This window comes from Odontesthes bonariensis, chromosome 16, assembly GCF_027942865.1.
Source record: "Odontesthes bonariensis isolate fOdoBon6 chromosome 16, fOdoBon6.hap1, whole genome shotgun sequence".
Taxonomy (NCBI): domain Eukaryota; kingdom Metazoa; phylum Chordata; class Actinopteri; order Atheriniformes; family Atherinopsidae; genus Odontesthes; species Odontesthes bonariensis.
The window spans coordinates 37428371-37446185 of record NC_134521.1 but is presented as its reverse complement, the minus strand read 5'-3'; the positions used below and the strand labels follow the sequence as shown (position 1 = coordinate 37446185).

Here is a 17815-nt window from a genome sequence, read left to right as displayed (position 1 = left end):
AAACAAAACCTGGTTCAGATGTGGCTTTTAGTGCAATGTGAAAGCATTAAATCAGCATTCGGACGAGCATCAAAAACAACACTGTAGTTGTCACATGTGTTTTGGCGCTGGTCCTATAGGGGAAAGCAACATCCTGGTGCACACACTTTATTAGGGTGGTGCACTAAGGGCTGCAAAGTGGGAACAGCTCAAATTTTCTTAATATAAACATGTTACGGAGAGTAACAACAACTTTGTCGTGAGCGCCAAATACTTTTTTTTTTTTTTTCATATTTTTTTGGGACTTTTTATGCCTTTAATGTTAGGACAGTTGGAGAGAGACAGGAAGCAGGGGGCAGAGAGAGGAGAAAGACACGCAGCACAGGGCCGCTCGGTGCAGGCCTCGAACCGGGGCCAGCTGCAGCGAGGACTGTAGCCTCTGTACATGGGGCGGCTGCTTAACCCACTACGCCACCGACCGCCCCAGCGCCAAATACTTTGTCGTGAGAAAGCAATGTCATTTTTTTCCCTCAGTGTCCCTTACGGGCTCCGTACTGATTGTATTGTATCACTTTGTTTCAGAGTTACATTCAGTGAGTAGAAATTAAGAAATTGAACCCAATGCCAGAGAACTCAAACATTATTGATATTCATTCTGACTCCCCGAATGTGGTGAAACTGTTCTCCAGGAAGGATGGTAGGATTAAAACCAATGGAAAAGAAGAATTCGAACAACAGAAATGATTTAGAAACAGTGTGTACAGAATGCTTGGAGGGTTCTCTGCACCGGCTCTTTATTCATTATCAATGACTCTAGCAGCAGCTACACAATGTTTAGTGCTTTTTCTTTACAGTAGAACTGAGTTTCACAAGGTTTCTCACAGTTCAGGATGATTCCAGCTCTGTTCTCAGTGTTGGAGTGAGAAATGAACAACTTCAGTAAATGCTTGATGAGCATCAGAAAACATCTTAAATACTGCTGATCCACAGAGACCCGTCCTGGTTCTCTCATGCACGCTCAGGATGGGGGAATGGACTAAAGAGATGTTTTTTATTGAAGAGGCCATTTTTAATTGGCTTTGAATGAACTGGACCAATTTGGAATCGAATTAACTTGATTGGATAAAGAGTATTGGAAGGAATTTGATTCTAATTGGACTGTATCTTTGAGGTGACATTGTTGTGATATATAAATAAAACTTGATAGTTTTAACAGAGATAAAACGGTGAAGTGAGAACATCTCGTGCATGTATCTATAGATATACAGTGTATCTAGATATACAGTGTATCTACATATACATGCACACACTCACACACAGAAGCCTGTCCATAGAGGATAATATGCAAACATCTGGAGGGACTGTGGGGCTTTTCAGAGGTAAAAACAGCTGCTGTTGTCTATGGGCTACTGATTGCACTACAGAGACGGTTCTGACCACGCTGATGAGCAGATGTGAGAACATGTCCAGTTTGACAGATTAGAGCCACTGTCAGGCTTTTTTTTTTTCATAATTTAGACAAACAGGATTCAACAGAACAAAGCTGCTGCCAACCAAGGCACTTGGACCCTCCCTGAAGCAAGCCCTCATGATAAGGGAGGTTTTGGTTATGTGGCGTCTGAAGGAGGATGTGAGGTTCTCCTGTTCCTTCTTCTCCGGGATGGCATCACTCTCTTATGCTGGCAGAATATGAGAACTGAGGGAAATGTGCATCCTGGCTGGGGTCGTCACACTCCAGACTGTTATCTGAAAGAACAAAGCAGCACAGGTCAGAGGTCAGAGGTCACAGTCCCAGTGCTGGCAGCTCAGCCCACACTCAGATACTCACACTTATCTGGAGGAGTGAGTGTGATGGTCTGGGCTGTGAACTCCTCGTCAAAGTACCGCGTGTCCGTCTCTGATGTCACGTGAGGTCTGAACGGTGGAGTCAGCTGAGACGGGAGAAGAAGATTCATGAGCTGCACATTCACACGGAACATGCCCGCAGATCAAATGTTGTGATTCACTTCAACTCTTCTTCATGGGCTGCTTAATGAAGTTATAACAAGCTAAACTTCCTTCCAACAATCCTTCAGCTTCAGTTAGAAAAGAGCTTTCTTCAGTTTGTGAGGATGGCCTGTGGCTCCAGATTTATCTTTTTAATACCCTTTTACAACCTTTGACATCTGTCATAGAGCACTGTTCAGCTTTATGTGCGATTTCCATTTTATTTTCACGTGTTTCAGCTTCAGCGCTGCCACCAGCCCAGTTTTTATTGAACTGCTAAATTAACTGCGTTGAACTGAATCTTCTATGTTTTCCTTCTGTGTGGGATAAAAACATTCTCTTCCTCTATGCCCACATGATCATTTCTGCCTGTGTTGCCTGAGATGAATGGCTGCACTCGGGAGGTTCCCGCTGCCTAATGCTGCGTGTACACCAAGAGCGACCTACGCTACCTGAGCGCCAGAAATCATTATTTCTCTATGGAGGGTGAGCTAACTGGGCGACCAGAGCGGATTCGCCAGGGGCGAAGAGAACTGAGCTACCAGAGTGGATTCCAGCGATTAAACTCAAGCTAACATTATGGTAATGAGCTATGACGCGGTTCGGCAAAAACCAATGACAATCCACAGATTGTAGGGGTCCGACAATCCGCGGGGTTCGCGGAAACAGACGTGTAAACTTTGGTTCCTATCCAAACAATAGTCGTTTAATCCTGAGACAGTTGCAATTGCCGTGTCGAGTGCTTCAATACAATAGTGTAGTAACCCCACGCATACCTTTCTCACTGCAATTAAGTTTTATTTTGGATTTATTTCGAATTTAGTTTATTTTTCACAGCTGCCTCTGCTATTCCTGCTCTTCTCAGATGTACCTAATGTAGTTTTACATAATTTGTAACGTGATGTATATCTTGTATAACAAATTGTAAATAACAATGTATAAGAAAGCCCTTCGTAAGGCTAGAACTGCTTATTATTCATCATTGATAGAAGAGAATAAGAATAATCCCAGGTTTCTTTTCAGCACTGTAGCCAGTCTGACTAAGAGTCCGAGCTCTGCTGAGCCAGTTATTCCTTTAACTCTCAGCAGTGATGATTTCATGAGCTTCTTTATTAATAAAATTGTTTCTATCAGAGAGAAGATTGATGGAGTCCTTCCCACTATTATCACTGATGTATTATCAAGTACAGCAGCTTTAGAAGTATCTTTAGAACCTGATTTGTATTTAGACGGCTTCTGTCCAGTTGATCTCTCTGAGCTAACAACAGCAATAGTCTCTTCTAAACCATCAACTTGTGTTTTAGACCCAATCCCAACCAGACTGTTCAAGGAGGTTTTCCCATTAATTGACACTTCCATATTGGATTTGATCAATTTGTCTTTGTTGACAGGATATGTACCTCAGACTTTTAAGGTTGCTGTAATTAAACCTTTACTTAAAAAACCTACTCTTGATTCAGAAGTGTTGGCTCATTATAGACCTATATCCAATCTCCCTTTTATGTCTAAAGTTCTTGAAAAAATAGTTGCAGCTCAGCTTTGTGATCACTTACACAGAAATAATCTGTTTGAAGAGTTTCAGTCAGGATTCAGAGTGCATCATAGCACAGAAACTGCACTGCTGAAAGTTACCAATGATCTCCTCTTAGCCTCTGATAGCGGACTTGTGTCTGTGCTTGTCCTGTTGGATCTCAGTGCTGCATTTGATACGGTCGATCACAGTATCTTATTACACAGACTTGAACATGTTATTGGGATTAAAGGAACTGCATTAGGCTGGTTTAAGTCATATTTATCTGATAGATTTCAGTTTGTTCTTGTAAATGAAGAATCTTCCTCACACACCAGAGTAAGTCATGGAGTTCCCCAGGGTTCTGTGCTTGGACCGATTCTTTTCACTTTATACATGCTTCCATTAGGTAACATTATTAGACAGCATGGCATAAATTTCCATTGCTATGCTGATGATACTCAGCTGTACTTATCTATAAAACCAGATGAAACCAATAGGTTGGTCAGACTACAAGCATGTCTTAAAGACATAAAGACCTGGATGACTCAGAACTGTCTGCTTCTAAATTCAGACAAAACTGAAGTCGTTATCTTTGGACCTGAGCGTTTCAGGGAGAAATTGTCTAGCTATATAGTTACTCTAGATGGTATTTCCTTGGCTTCTAGTTCTACAGTGAGGAACCTTGGAGTTATTTTTGACCAGAACTTATCATTTGACTCGCATATAAAACAGGTTTCTAGGACTGCCTTCTTTCATCTTCGTAATATTGTTAAAATCAGGAACATCTTGTCTCAGAGTGATGCAGAAAAACTAATTCATGCATTTGTTACTTCAAGATTGGACTACTGTAATTCTTTATTATTGGGCTGTCCCACATATTCTCTGAAAAGCCTTCAGTTGATCCAAAATGCTGCAGCCAGAGTTTTGATGAGAACTAACAGCAGAGATCATATTTCTCCAGTTTTAGCTTCTCTTCATTGGCTCCCTGTTAAATTCAGAATAGAATTTAAGATTCTTCTCCTTACATATAAAGCTCTTAATGACCGAGCTCCATCATATCTTAAAGATCTCATTGTAAGATATTTTCCTAACAGAGCACTTCGTTCCCAAACTGCAGGTTTACTTGAGGTTCCCAGAGTTTCTAAAAGTAGAATGGGAGGCAGAGCCTTCAGTTATCAGACCCCTCTATTGTGGAATAAGCTGCCAGTAAATGTCCGGGAAGCAGACACCCTTTCCACTTTTAAGACCAGGCTTAAAACTTTCCTTTTTTATAAAGCTTATAGTTAGGTCTGTTGAATATGATAGTGTGTCTGCTAGTGTGTCTTGTTCTGCCTCCACCTCTGGCACCCTCTATACTTTCATTACCCCCTACCCGAACCAGGGTTTGAATCCCATTCCCGCTTATCTTACCTCTTTTATTTCTCCCCCTACCCGAACCAGGGTTTGAATCCCCACCCCGCTGTGACTGGTGTGCAGTTGGTGAGAGGCTGAGGTAGCTTGTGGCTGTAAAAAGATGGTTGTTGTGGTGTGAGGAGCAGATCTATATAGGGAGTATAGGGAATTACTCACTGAGTCTGGTCCTTTATTAGGGACCGAGCAGGAACTGCAAGGACCCTATTGTATCTGTAAGGTTTATTATTAGGGACCGAGCAGTGAAACTGCAAGGACCCTATTGTATCTGTAAGGTTTATTATTATTATTAGGGACCGAGCAGTGAAACTGCAAGGACCCTATTGTATCTGTAAGGTTTATTAGGGACCGAGCAGTGAAACTGCAAGGACCCTATTGTATCTGTAAGGTTTATTAGGGACCGAGCAGTGAAACTGCAAGGACCCTATTGTATCTGTAAGGTTTATTAGGCACCGAGCAGTGAAACTGCAAGGACCCTATTGTATCTGTAAGGATTATTATTTTTCTCCGTTATTCTTATTCTTTGCAAAAGGTATGCGAAAACTCAGGAAATTTTGCGAGCGCCACCTGCCAGTCGACGACATGAAAGAATCTAAACTTTATATTTTTGGGAGTTGCTCATTGACTCTGTAGCGCCCCCTATGATGCTTAAAAATGGTCCCCTTAATAGGATTAGTTTCGCGTAGGACAATGAAATTCGGTACACTCATTCATCATGCCCAGACGCACAAAAAAGTCTCTTGCCGCTATGGTCCCACGCCTACAGCATGGCGGCCATTTTGAATGGAAAGTGCGTTTTCGTGCCATTTTTGACCGATTCCACGCCTTGCTTAAGATCGAACTTGTCCTACAGATTTAATGCTACAGACTTCAAACTTGGCCAGGTTACTCTTAAGACATGGGGGGGGAAATTCATGGAGAAACTTTTTCAAAACTTAAAGGGCGTGGCCGTGGCAACGCCTCAAAGTTTGATGACTCGCCATCACACGCCAAAAAAAATTAAGTCGCTTATAACTCCCACATACATTATCCAATCTGTCCCAAACTTCATACGGTGAATGCTGGACCCAGCCTGAACGCGTACATATTATCATAACGACATCCACCTATAGCGCCACCTGCTGGGGGTTGGAAACATCTCTTTTTTTCCACATCTCGCATTTGATCGAACTCGTCCTACAGATTTCATGCTACAAGCTTCAAACTTGGCCAGATTACTCTTAAGACATGGGGGGAAAGAGTCATGGAGAAACTTTTTCAAACCTCAAAGGGCGTGGCCGTGGCGACGCCTCAAATTTATGACTCGCCATGAAGAATTAAGTCGCTTATATCTTCCACACTCATTATCCAATCTGTCCCAAACTTCAAACGGTGAATGCTGGACCCGGCCTGAACGCGTACATATTATCATAGTGACATCCTCCTATTGCGCCACCTGCTGGTGGTCGGAAACGTCTTTTTTTGCCACACCTCACATTTTATAAAACTCCTCCTACAGATTTAATGCTACAAGCTTCAAACTTAGCCAGGTTACTCTTAAGACATGGGGGCAAAAATTCATGGAGAAACTTTTCCAAACTCTGAACAATGTGGGCGTGGCCAGGCGGTGAAAATCGTGTGATGGTGTTTGTGATTTGAAAGCCTTATCATCATCACAACGTCATGAAACTTGGCACACACGTCCATCCTGACAACCTCGTACGTATGTGAAGGGTATCGTGTGTGGGCGGAGCAAAGTGGCTCAGTGGCGCTCCCTAGGGTACTTAAAAATGGTCCACACATTGGGGTTAGTTTTGCGTGGGACGACGAAATTCGGTACACTCATTCATCATGCCCAGACGCACCAAAAAGTCTCATGCCATCACGGTGCCACGTCCACAGGAAGGCGGCCATTTTGGATGGAAAGTGCGTTTTCGTGCCATTTTTGGCCGATTCCACGCCTTGCATAAGATCGAACTTGTCCTACAGATTTCATGCTACAGACTTCAAACTTGGCCAGGTTACTCTTAAGACATGGGGGGAAAGATTCATGGAGAAACTTTTTCAAACCTCAAAGGGCGTGGCCGTGGCGACGCCTCAAAGTTCGATGACTCGCCATCACTCGCCACAAAAAATGAAGTCGCTTATAACTCCCACATACATTATTTAATCTGTCCCAAACTTCATTCGGTGAATGCTGGAACCAGCCTGAATGTGTACATATTATCATAGCGACATCCACCTATAGCGCCACCTGCTGGGGGTTGGAAACATCTCTTTTTTTCCACACCTCGCATTTGATCGAACTCGTCCTACAGATTTAATGCTACAGACTTGAAACTTGGCCAGGTTACTCTTAAGACATGGGGGGAAAAATTCAAGCAGAAACTTTTTCAAATCTCAAAGGGCGTGGCCGTAGCAAGGCGGTGAAAATCTTGTAATGGCGTTTCTGATTTGAAAGCCTTATCATCATCGCAAAGTCATGAAGCTTGGCACACACGTCCACCCTGATGACCTCGTACGTAAGTAAAGGGTATCGTGTGTGGGCGGAGCAAAATGGCTCAGTGGCGCCCCCTAGAAATTTTCAAAAACCCCTCCGCATTGGAGTTATTATGTGCTCGTACGTACGCAGAGGGTATCGTGTGTGTGGGCAGAGCTGCGGCTCCAGCGTCCAGCGCATGCCCCAACGTGCGCACATCCCAACGTACGCACACCTCGGTCCTGCTCACAGCTGCTTGCAGCTTTCTAGTTAGGGACCGAGCAGTGAAACTGCAAGGACCCTATTGTATCTGTAAGGTTTATTAGAGACCGAGCAGTGAAACTGCAAGGACCCTATTGTATCTGTAAGGTTTATTATTATTATTAGGGACCGAGCAGTGAAACTGCAAGGACCCTATTGTATCTGTAAGGTTTATTAGGGACCGAGCAGTGAAACTGCAAGGACCCTATTGTATCTGTAAGGTTTATTATTATTCTTTCTTTCTTATTCTTTGCAAAAGGTATGCGAAAACTCAGGAAATTTTGCGAGCGCCACGTGCTAGTCGACGACATGAAAGAATCTCAACATTATATCTTTGGGAGTCGCTCATTGGCTCTGTAGCGCCCCCTACGATGCTTAAAAATGGTCCCCTTAATAGGTTTAGTTTCGCGTGGGACGACGAAATTCGGTACACTCATCCATCATGCCCAGACGCACAAAAAAGTCTCTTGCCGCCAATGTGCCACGTACACAGGAAGGCGGCCATTTTGGATGGAAAGTGCGTTTTCGTGCCATTTTTGACCGATTCCACGCCTTGCTTAAGATCGAACTTGTCCTACAGATTTAATGCTACAGACTTCAAACTTGGCCAGGTTACTCTTAAGACATGGAGGGAAAAATTCATTGGCCAACTTTTTCAAAACTTAAAGGGCGTGGCCGTGGCGACGCCTCAAATTTTGATGACTCGCCATCACTCGCCACGAAAAATGAAGTCGCTTATAACTCCCACATACATTATCCAATCTGTCCCAAACTTCATACGGTGAATGCTGGACCCAGACTGAAAGCTCACATATAAAATAGTGACATCCACCTATAGCGCCACCTGCTGGTGGATGGAAATGTCTTTTTTTTTTCCACACCTCGCATTTGATCGAACTCCTCCTACATATTTAATGCAAAAACCTTCAAACTTGGCCAGGTTGCTCTTAAGACATGGGTCGAAAAAATCATTGGCCAACTTTTTCAAAACTTAAAGGGCGTGGCCGTGGCGACACCTCAAATTTATGACGCGCCATAAAAAATTAAGTCGCTTATAACTCCCACATACATTATCCAATCTGTCCCAAACTTCATACGGTGAATGCTGGACCCAGCCTGAACGTGCACATACAAAAAAGTGATATCCACCTACAGCGCCACCTAATGGTGGTTGGAAACTTCATTTTTTTCCAGGCCTCTTATTTGATCAAACTCCTCCTACATATTTCATGCTAAAATCTTCAAACTTGGCCAGGTTACTCTTAAGACATGAGGGCAAAACTTCATGGAGAAACTTTTCCAAACTCTGAACGGTGTGGGCGTGGCCAGAGGTGAAAATCGTGTGATGGCGTTTGTAATATGAAAGCCTTATCATCATCGTAAAGTCATGAAACTTGGCACACACGTCCACCCTGACGACCTCGTACGTATGTAAAGGGTATTGTGTGTGGGCGGACCAAAATGGCTCAGTGGCGCCCCCTAGAAATTTTCAAAAACCCCTATGTATTGGGGTTATTATGTGCTCGTATGTACGCAGAGGGTATCGTGCGTCTGGGCAGAGCTGCAGCTCCAGCGTCCAGCGTATGCCCCAACGTACGCACATCCCAACGTACGCCACCTCGGTCCCGCTCACAGCTGCTTGCAGCTTTCTAGTTATTATTATTATTATTCTTTCTTTCTTTCTTATTCTTTGCAAAAGGTATGCGAAAACTCAGGAAATTTTGCGAGCGCCACCTGCTAGTCGACGACATGAAAAAATCTAAACTTTATATTTTTGGGAGTCGCTCATTGACTCTGTAGCGCCCCCTACAATGCTTAAAAATGGTCCCCTTAATAGGATTAGTTTTGCGTAGGACAACGAAATTCGGTACACTTATTCATCTTGCCCAGACGCACAAAAAAGTCTATCGCCGCCATGGTCCCACGTACACAGGAAGGCGGCCATTTTGGATGGAAAGTGCGTTTTCGTGCCATTTTTGACCGATTCCACGCCTTGCATAAGATCGAACTTGTCCCACAGATTTCATGCTACAGACTTGAAACTTGGCCAGGTTACTCTTAAGACATGGGGGGAGAGATTCATGGGGAAACTTTTTCAAAACTTAAAGGGCGTGGCCGTGGCGACGCCTCAAAGTTCGATGACTCGCCATCACTCGCCACAAAAATTAAAGTCGCTTATAACTTCCACATACATTATCCAATCTGTCCCAAACTTCATACGGTGAATGCTGGACCCAGCTTGAACGCGTACATATTATCATAACGACATCCACCTACAGCGCCACCTGCTGGTAGTCGGAAACTTCTTTTTTTTCCTACACCTCGCATTTGATCGAACTTGTCCTACAGATTTGATGCTACAGATTTCAAACTTGGCCAGGTTACTCTTAAGACATGGGGGAAAAAATTCATGGAGAAACTTTTTCAAACCTCAAAGGGCGTGGCCGTGGCGACGCCTCAAATTTATGACTCGCCATTAAAAATTAAGTCGCTTATAACTTCCACATACATTATCCAATCTGTCCCAAACTTCATATGGTTATTGCTGGACCCAGCCTGAACGCGTACATATTATCATAGTGATAAACACCTATAGCGCCACCTGCTGGTGGATGGAAATGTCTTTTTTTTTCCACACATCGCATTTGATCGAACTCCTCCTACATATTTAATGCAAAAACCTTGGAACTTGGCCAGGTTGCTCTTAAGACATGGGCCGAAAAAATCATTGGCCAACTTTTTCAAAACTTAAAGGGCGTGGCCGTGGCGACGCCTCAAATTTATGACTCGCCATAAAAAATTAAGTCGCTTATAACTTCCACCTACATTATCCAATCTGTCCCAAACTTCATACGGTGAATGCTGGACCCAGCCTGAACATGCACATATAAAAAAGTGATATCCACCTACAGCGCCAACTAATGGTGGTTGGAAACTTCATTTTTTTCCACACCTCTTATTTGATCAAACTCCTACTACATATTTCATGCTAAAATCTTCAAACTTGGCCAGGTTACTTTTAAGACATGGGGGCAAAACTTCATGGAGAAACTTTTCCAAACTCTGAACGGTGTGGGCGTGGCCAGAGGTGAAAATCGCGTGATGCCGTTTGTAATATGAAAGCCTTATCATCATCGCAAAGTCATGAAACTTGGTACACACGTCCACCCTGACGACCTCGTACGTATGTAAAGGGTATTGTGTGTGGGCGGAGTAAAATGGCTCAGTGGCGCCCCCTAGAAATTTTCAAAAACCCCTATGCATTGGGGTTATTGTGTGCTCGTATGTACGCAATGGGAATCGTGCGTGTGGGCAGAGCTGCGCGACTACGGCGTCCAGCGCATGCCCAACGTGCGCACATCCCAACGTACGCACACTCGGTCCCGCTCACAGCTGCTTGCAGCTTTCTAGTTATTATTATTCTTTCTTTCTTTCTTTCTTATTCTTTGCAAAAGGTATGCGAAAACTCAGGAAATTTTGCGAGCGCCACATGCCGGTCGACGACATGAAAGAATCTAAACTTTATATTTTTGGTAGTCGCTCATTGACTCTGTAGCGCCCCCTACAATGCTTAAAAATGGTCCCCGCAATAGGATTAGTTTCGCGTGGGACGACAAAATTCGGTACACTCATTCATCATGCCCAGACGCAAAAAAAAGTCTCTTGCCGCCATGGTCCCACGTACACAGGAAGGCGGCCATTTTGGATGGAAAGTGCGTTTTCGTGCCATTTTTGACCGATTCCACGCCTTGCTTAAGATCGAACTTGTCCTACAGATTTAATGCTACAGACTTGAAACTTGGCCAGGTTACTCTTAAGAGATGGGGGGAAAAATTCATGGAGAAACTTTTTCAAAACTTAAAGGGCGTGGGCGTGGCAACGCCTCAAAGTTCGATGACTCGCCATCACTCGCCACAAAAAATGAAGTCGCTTATAACTCCCACATACATTATCCAGTCTGTCCGAAACTTCTTACGGTGAATGCTGGACCCAGCCTGAACGCGTACATATTATCATATTGACATCCACCTATAGCGCCACCTGCTGGTGGTCGGAAATGTCTTTTTTTTTCCACACCTCGCATTTGATCGAACTACTCCTACAGATTTAATGCTAAAAGCTTCAAACTTGGCCAGATTACTCTTAAGACATGGGGGGGGGGAATTCATGGAGAAACTATTTCAAACCTTAAAGGGCGTGGCCGTGGCGACGCCTCAAAGTTATGACTTGCCATGAAGAATTAAGTCGCTTATAACTCCCACAAACATTATCCAATCTGTCCCAAACTTCATACGTTGATTTCTGGACCCAGCCTGAACGTGCACACATAAAATAGTGACAACCACATATAGCGCCACCTGCTGGTCGTTGGAAACGTCTCTTTTTTTCCACAACTCATATTTTATCGAACTCCTCCTACATATTGAATGCTACAAGCTTCAAACTTGGCCAGGTTATTCTTAAGACATGGAGGAAATTAATCATGGAGAAACTTTTTAAAACTCTGAACGGTGTGGGCGTGGCCAGGCGGTGAAAATCGTGTGATGGCGTTTGTGATTTGAAAGCCTTATCACCATTGCAAGATCATGAAACTTGGCACACACGTCCACCCTGACCACCTCGTGTGTATGTAAAGGGTTTCGTTTGTGGGCGGAGCAAAATGGTTCAGTGGCGCCCCCTAAAAATTTCCAAAAACCCCTCCGCATTGGGGTTATTATGTGCTCGTACGTACGCAGAGGGTATCGTGCGGGTGGGCGGAGCTGCGCGACTACGGAGTCCAGCGCATGCCACAACGTGCGCACATCCAACGTACGCACACCTCGGTCCCGCTCACAGCTGCTTGCAGCTTTCTAGTTATTATTATTCTTTCTTATTCTTTGCAAAAGGTATGCGAAAACTCAGGAAATTTTGCGAGCACCACCTGCCAGTCGACGACATGAAAGAATCTAAACTTTATATTTTTGGGAGTCGCTCATTGGCTCTGTAGCGCCCCCTACGATGCTTAAAAATTGTCCCCGCAATAGGATTAGTTTCGCGTGGGACGATGAAATTCGGTACACTCATTCATCATGCCAAGACGCACAAAAAAGTCTCATGCCGCCATGGTCCCACGTCCACAGGAAGTCGGCCATTTTGGATGGAAAGTGCGTTTTCGTGCCATTTTTGACCGATTCCACGCCTTGCTTAAGATCGAACTTGTCCTACAGATTTAATGCTACAGACTTCAAACTTGGCCAGGTTACTCTTAAGACATGGAGGGAAAAATTCATTGGCCAACTTTTTCAAAACTTAAAGGGCGTGGCCGTGGCGACGCCTCAAAGTTTGATGACTCGCCATCACTCGCCACGAAAAATGAAGTCGCTTATAACTCCCACATACATTATCCAATCTGTCCCAAACTTCATACGGTGAATGCTGGACCCAGACTGAAAGCTCACATATAAAATAGTGACATCCACCTATAGCGCCACCTGCTGGTGGTTGGAAATGTCTTTTTTTTTCCACACCTCGCATTTGATCGAACTCCTCCTACATATTTAATGCAAAAACCTTCAAACTTGGCCAGGTTGCTCTTAAGACATGGGCCGAAAAAATCATTGGCCAACTTTTTCAAAACTTAAAGGGCGTGGCCGTGGCGACACCTCAAATTTATGACGCGCCATAAAAAATTAAGTCGCTTATAACTCCCACATACATTATCCAATCTGTCCCAAACTTCATATGGTGAATGCTGGACCCAGACTGAACGTGCACATACAAAAAAGTGATATCCACCTACAGCGCCACCTAATGGTGGTCGGAAACTTCATTTTTTTCCACACCTCTTATTTGATCAAACTCCTCCTACATATTTCATGCTAAAATCTTCAAACTTGGCCAGGTTACTCTTAAGACATGAGGGCAAAACTTCATGGAGAAACTTTTCCAAACTCTGAACGGTGTGGGCGTGGCCAGAGGTGAAAATCGTGTGATGGCGTTTGTAATATGAAAGCCTTATCATCATCGTAAAGTCATGAAACTTGGTACACACGTCCACCCTGACGACCTTGTGCGTATGTAAAGGGTATTGTGTGTGGGCGGAGCAAAATGGCTCAGTGGCGCCCCCTAGAAATTTTCAAAAAACCCTATGCATTGGGGTTATTGCGTGCTCGTACGTACGCAATGGAAATCGTGCGTGTGGGCAGAGCTGCGCGACTACGGCGTCCAGCGCATGCCCAACGTGCGCACATCCCAACGTACGCACACTCGGTCCCGCTCACAGCTGCTTGCAGCTTTCTAGTTATTATTATTATTCTTCTTATTCTTTGCAAAAGGTATGCGAAAACTCAGGAAATTTTGCGAGCGCCACGTGCTAGTCGACGACATGAAAGAATCTAAACATTATATCTTTGGGAGTTGCTCATTGGCTCTGTAGCGCCCCCTACGATGCTTAAAAATGGTGCCCGCAATGGGGTTGTTTCGCGTAGGACAATGAAATTCGGTACACTTATTCATCATGCCCAGACGCACAAAAAAGTCTCATGCCGCCATGGTCCCACGTACACAGGAAGGCGGCCATTTTGGATGGAAAGTGTGTTTTCGTGCCATTTTTGACCGATTCCACGCCTTGCATAAGATCGAACTTGTCCTACAGATTTAATGCTACAGACTTCAAACTTGGCCAGGTTACTCTTAAGACATGGGGGGAAAAATTCATGGGGAAACTCTTTCAAAACTTAAAGGGCGTGGCCGTGACGACGCTTCAAAGTTTGATGACTCGCCATCACTCGCCTCAAAAAATTAAGTCGCTTATAACTCCCACATACATTATCCAATCTGTCCCAAACTTCATACGGTGAATGCTGGACCCAGCCTGAACGCGTACATATTATCATAGTGACATCCACCTATAGCGCCACCTGCTGGTTGTTGGAAACGTCTCTTTTTTTCCACAACTCGCATTTGATCAAACTCCTCCTACAGATTTCATGCTACAAGCTTCAAACTTGGCCTGGTTACTCTTAAGACATGGAGGGAAAGAATCATGGAGAAACTTTTCCAAACTCTGAACAGTGTGGGCGTGGCCAGGCGGTGAAAATCGTGTGATGGCGTTTGTGATTTGAAAGCCTTATCATCATCACAAGCTCATGAAACTTGGCACACACGTCCACACTGTCCACCTCACACGTATAAAAAGGGTATCGTGTGTGGGCGGATTAAAATGGCTCAGTGGCGCCCCCTACAATATTTAAAAATGGTCCCCGAAATGGGTTTATTTTGAAGTGGGACGACAAAATTCGGTACACTCATTCATCATGCCCAGACGCACAAAAAAGTCTCTTGCCGACATGGTCCCACATCCACAAGAAGGTGGCCATTTTGGATGGAAAGTGCATTTTGGTGCCATTTGACCCATTCCACGCCTTGCATATGATCGAACTTGTCCTACAGATTTAATGCTACAGACTTCAAACTTGGCCAGGCTACTCTTAAGACATCGGGGGAAAAAATCATGGAGAAACTTTTTCAAAACTTAAAGGGCGTGGGTGTGGCGACGCTTCAAAGTTTGATGACTCGCCATCACTCGCCACAAAAAATGAAGTAGCTTATAACTCCCACACACATTATCCAATCTGTCCCAAACTTCATACGGTGAATGCTGGACCCAATATGAACGTGCACATATAACATAGTGACATCCACCTACAGCTCCACCTAATGGTGGTCGGAAACGTCTTTTTTTTTCACAACTCGCATTTTATTGAACTCCTCCTACAGATTTAATGGTAACAGCTCCAAACGTGGCCAGGTTACTCTTAAGACAAGGGGGGAAAGAATCATGGAGAAACTTTTTCAAACTCTGAACGGTGTGGGCGTGGCCAGGCGGTGAAAATCGTGTGATGGCGTTTATGATTTGAAAGCCTTATCATGATCTCAAGGTCATGAAACTTAGCACACACGTCCATCCTCTCGACTTCGTACGTTAGTAAAGGGTATCGTGTGTGGGCGGAGATAAATGGCTCAGTGGCGCCCCCTAGAAATTTTCAAAAACCTCTCCGCATTGGGGTTATTATATGCTTGTACGTACGCAGAGGGTATCGTGCGTGTGGGCAGAGCTGCGCGACTACGGCATCCAGCGCATGCCCCAACGTGCGCACATCCAACGTACGCACACCTCGGTCCCGCTCACAGCTGCTTGCAGCTTTCTAGTTATTATTATTATTCTTTCTTATTCTTTGCAAAAGGTATGCGAAAACTCAGGAAATTTTGCGAGCGCCACGTGCCGGTCGACGACATGAAAGAATCTAAACTTTATATTTTTGGGAGTCGCTCATTGGCTCTGTAGCGCCCCCTACGATGCTTAAAAATGGTCCCCGCAATAGGATTAGTTTCGCGTGGGACGACGAAATTCGGTACACTCATTCATCATGCCCAGACGCACAAAAAAGTCTCAGGCCGCCATGGTCCCACGTCCACAGGAAGTCGGCCATTTTGGATGGAAAGTGCGTTTTCGTGCCATTTTTGACCGATTCCACACCTTGTATAAGATCGAACTTGTCCTACAGATTTAATGCTACAGACTGCAAACTTGGCCAGGTTACTCTTAAGACATGGAGGGAAAAATTCATTGGCCAACTTTTTCAAAACTTAAAGGGCGTGGCCGTGGCGACGCCTCAAAATTTGATGACTCGCCATCACTCGCCACGAAAAATGAAGTCGCTTATAACTCCCACATACATTATCCAATCTGTCCCAAACTTCATACGGTGAATGCTGGACCCAGACTGAAAGCTCACATATAAAATAGTGACATCCACCTATAGCGCCACCTGCTAGTGGTTGGAAATGTCTTTTTTTTTCCACACCTCGCATTTGATCGAACTCCTCCTACATATTTAATGCAAAAACCTTCAAACTTGGCCAGGTTGCTCTTAAGACATGGGCCGAAAAAATCATTGGCCAACTTTTTCAAAACTTAAAGGGCGTGGCCGTGGCGACGCCTCAAATTTATGACTCGCCATAAAAAATCAAGTCGCTTATAACTCCCACAAACATTATCCAATTTGTCCCAAACTTCATACGGTGAATGCTGGACCCAGCCTGAATGTGTACATATAAAATAGAGACATCCACCTACAGCGCCACCTGCTGGTGGTTGGAAATATCTTTTTTTTTTCACACCTCGCATTTGATCAAACTCCTCCTACAGATTTCATGCTACAAGCTTCAAACTTGGCCAGGTTACTCTTAAGACATGGGGGGAAAAAATCGTTGGCCAACTTTTTCAAACCTCAAAGGGCGTGGCGGTGGCGACGCCTCAAATTTATGACTTGCCATAAAAAATTAAGTCGCTTATAACTCCCACATACATTATCCAATCTGTCCCAAACTTCATACGGTGAATGCTGGACCCAGCCTGAATGTGTACATATAAAATAGAGACATCCACCTACAGCGCCACCTGCTGGTGGTTGGAAATATCTTTTTTTTCCCCACACCTCGCATTTGATCGAACTTGTCCTACAGATTTGATGCTACAGACTTCAAACTTGGCCAGGTTACTCTTAAGACATGGGGGGAAAAAATTCATGGAGAAACTTTTTCAAATCTCAAAGGGCGTGGCCGTAGCAAGGCAGTGAAAATCGTGTGATGGCGTTTGTGGTTTGAAAGCCTTATAATCATCGCAAAGTCATGAAACTTGGCACACACGTCCACCCTCTCGACCTTGTATGTATGTAAAGGGTATCGTGTGTGGGCGGAGCAAAATGGCTCAGTGGCGCCCCCTAGAAATTTTCAAAAACCCCTCCACATTGGGGTTTTTATGTGCTTGTACGTACGCAGAGGGTATCGTGTGTTAGGGCAGAGCTGCGCGACTACGGCGTCCAGCGCATGCCACATCTTGCGCACATCCCAACGTACGCACACCTCGGTCCCGCTCACAGCTGCTTGCAGCTTTCTAGTTATTATTAGGGACCGAGCAGTGAAACTGCAAGGACCCTATTGTATCTGTAAGGATTATTATTATTCTTTCTTCTTATTCTTTGCAAAAGGTATGCGAAAACTCAGGAAATTTTGCGAGCGCCACGTGCTAGTCGACGACATGAAAGAATCTAAACATGATATCTTTGTGAGTCGCTCATTGGCTCTGTAGCGCCCCCTACGATGCATAAAAATGATCCACTTAATAGGATTAGTTTCGCGTGGGACAACGAAAGTCGGTACACTCA

The 17815-nt window shown here is 44.4% G+C and overlaps 1 protein-coding gene across 1 annotated transcript in view; it reads right to left on the bottom strand.

Annotated features, from left to right (window-relative positions):
• Nucleotides 1-720: 720 nt before the first annotated feature.
• LOC142401575 (RAC-beta serine/threonine-protein kinase-like) overlaps nt 721-17815 on the bottom strand; it is a 36098-nt gene continuing 19003 nt past the window's right edge. The window contains exons 13-14 of the mRNA XM_075487044.1: nt 1808-1910; nt 721-1725 (exon numbers count right to left, since the gene is read on the bottom strand). Coding sequence (XP_075343159.1) covers nt 1646-1725; nt 1808-1910 — 183 coding nt within the window. The 3' untranslated portion in view covers nt 721-1645. The remainder of the gene's footprint in view (nt 1726-1807; nt 1911-17815) is intronic.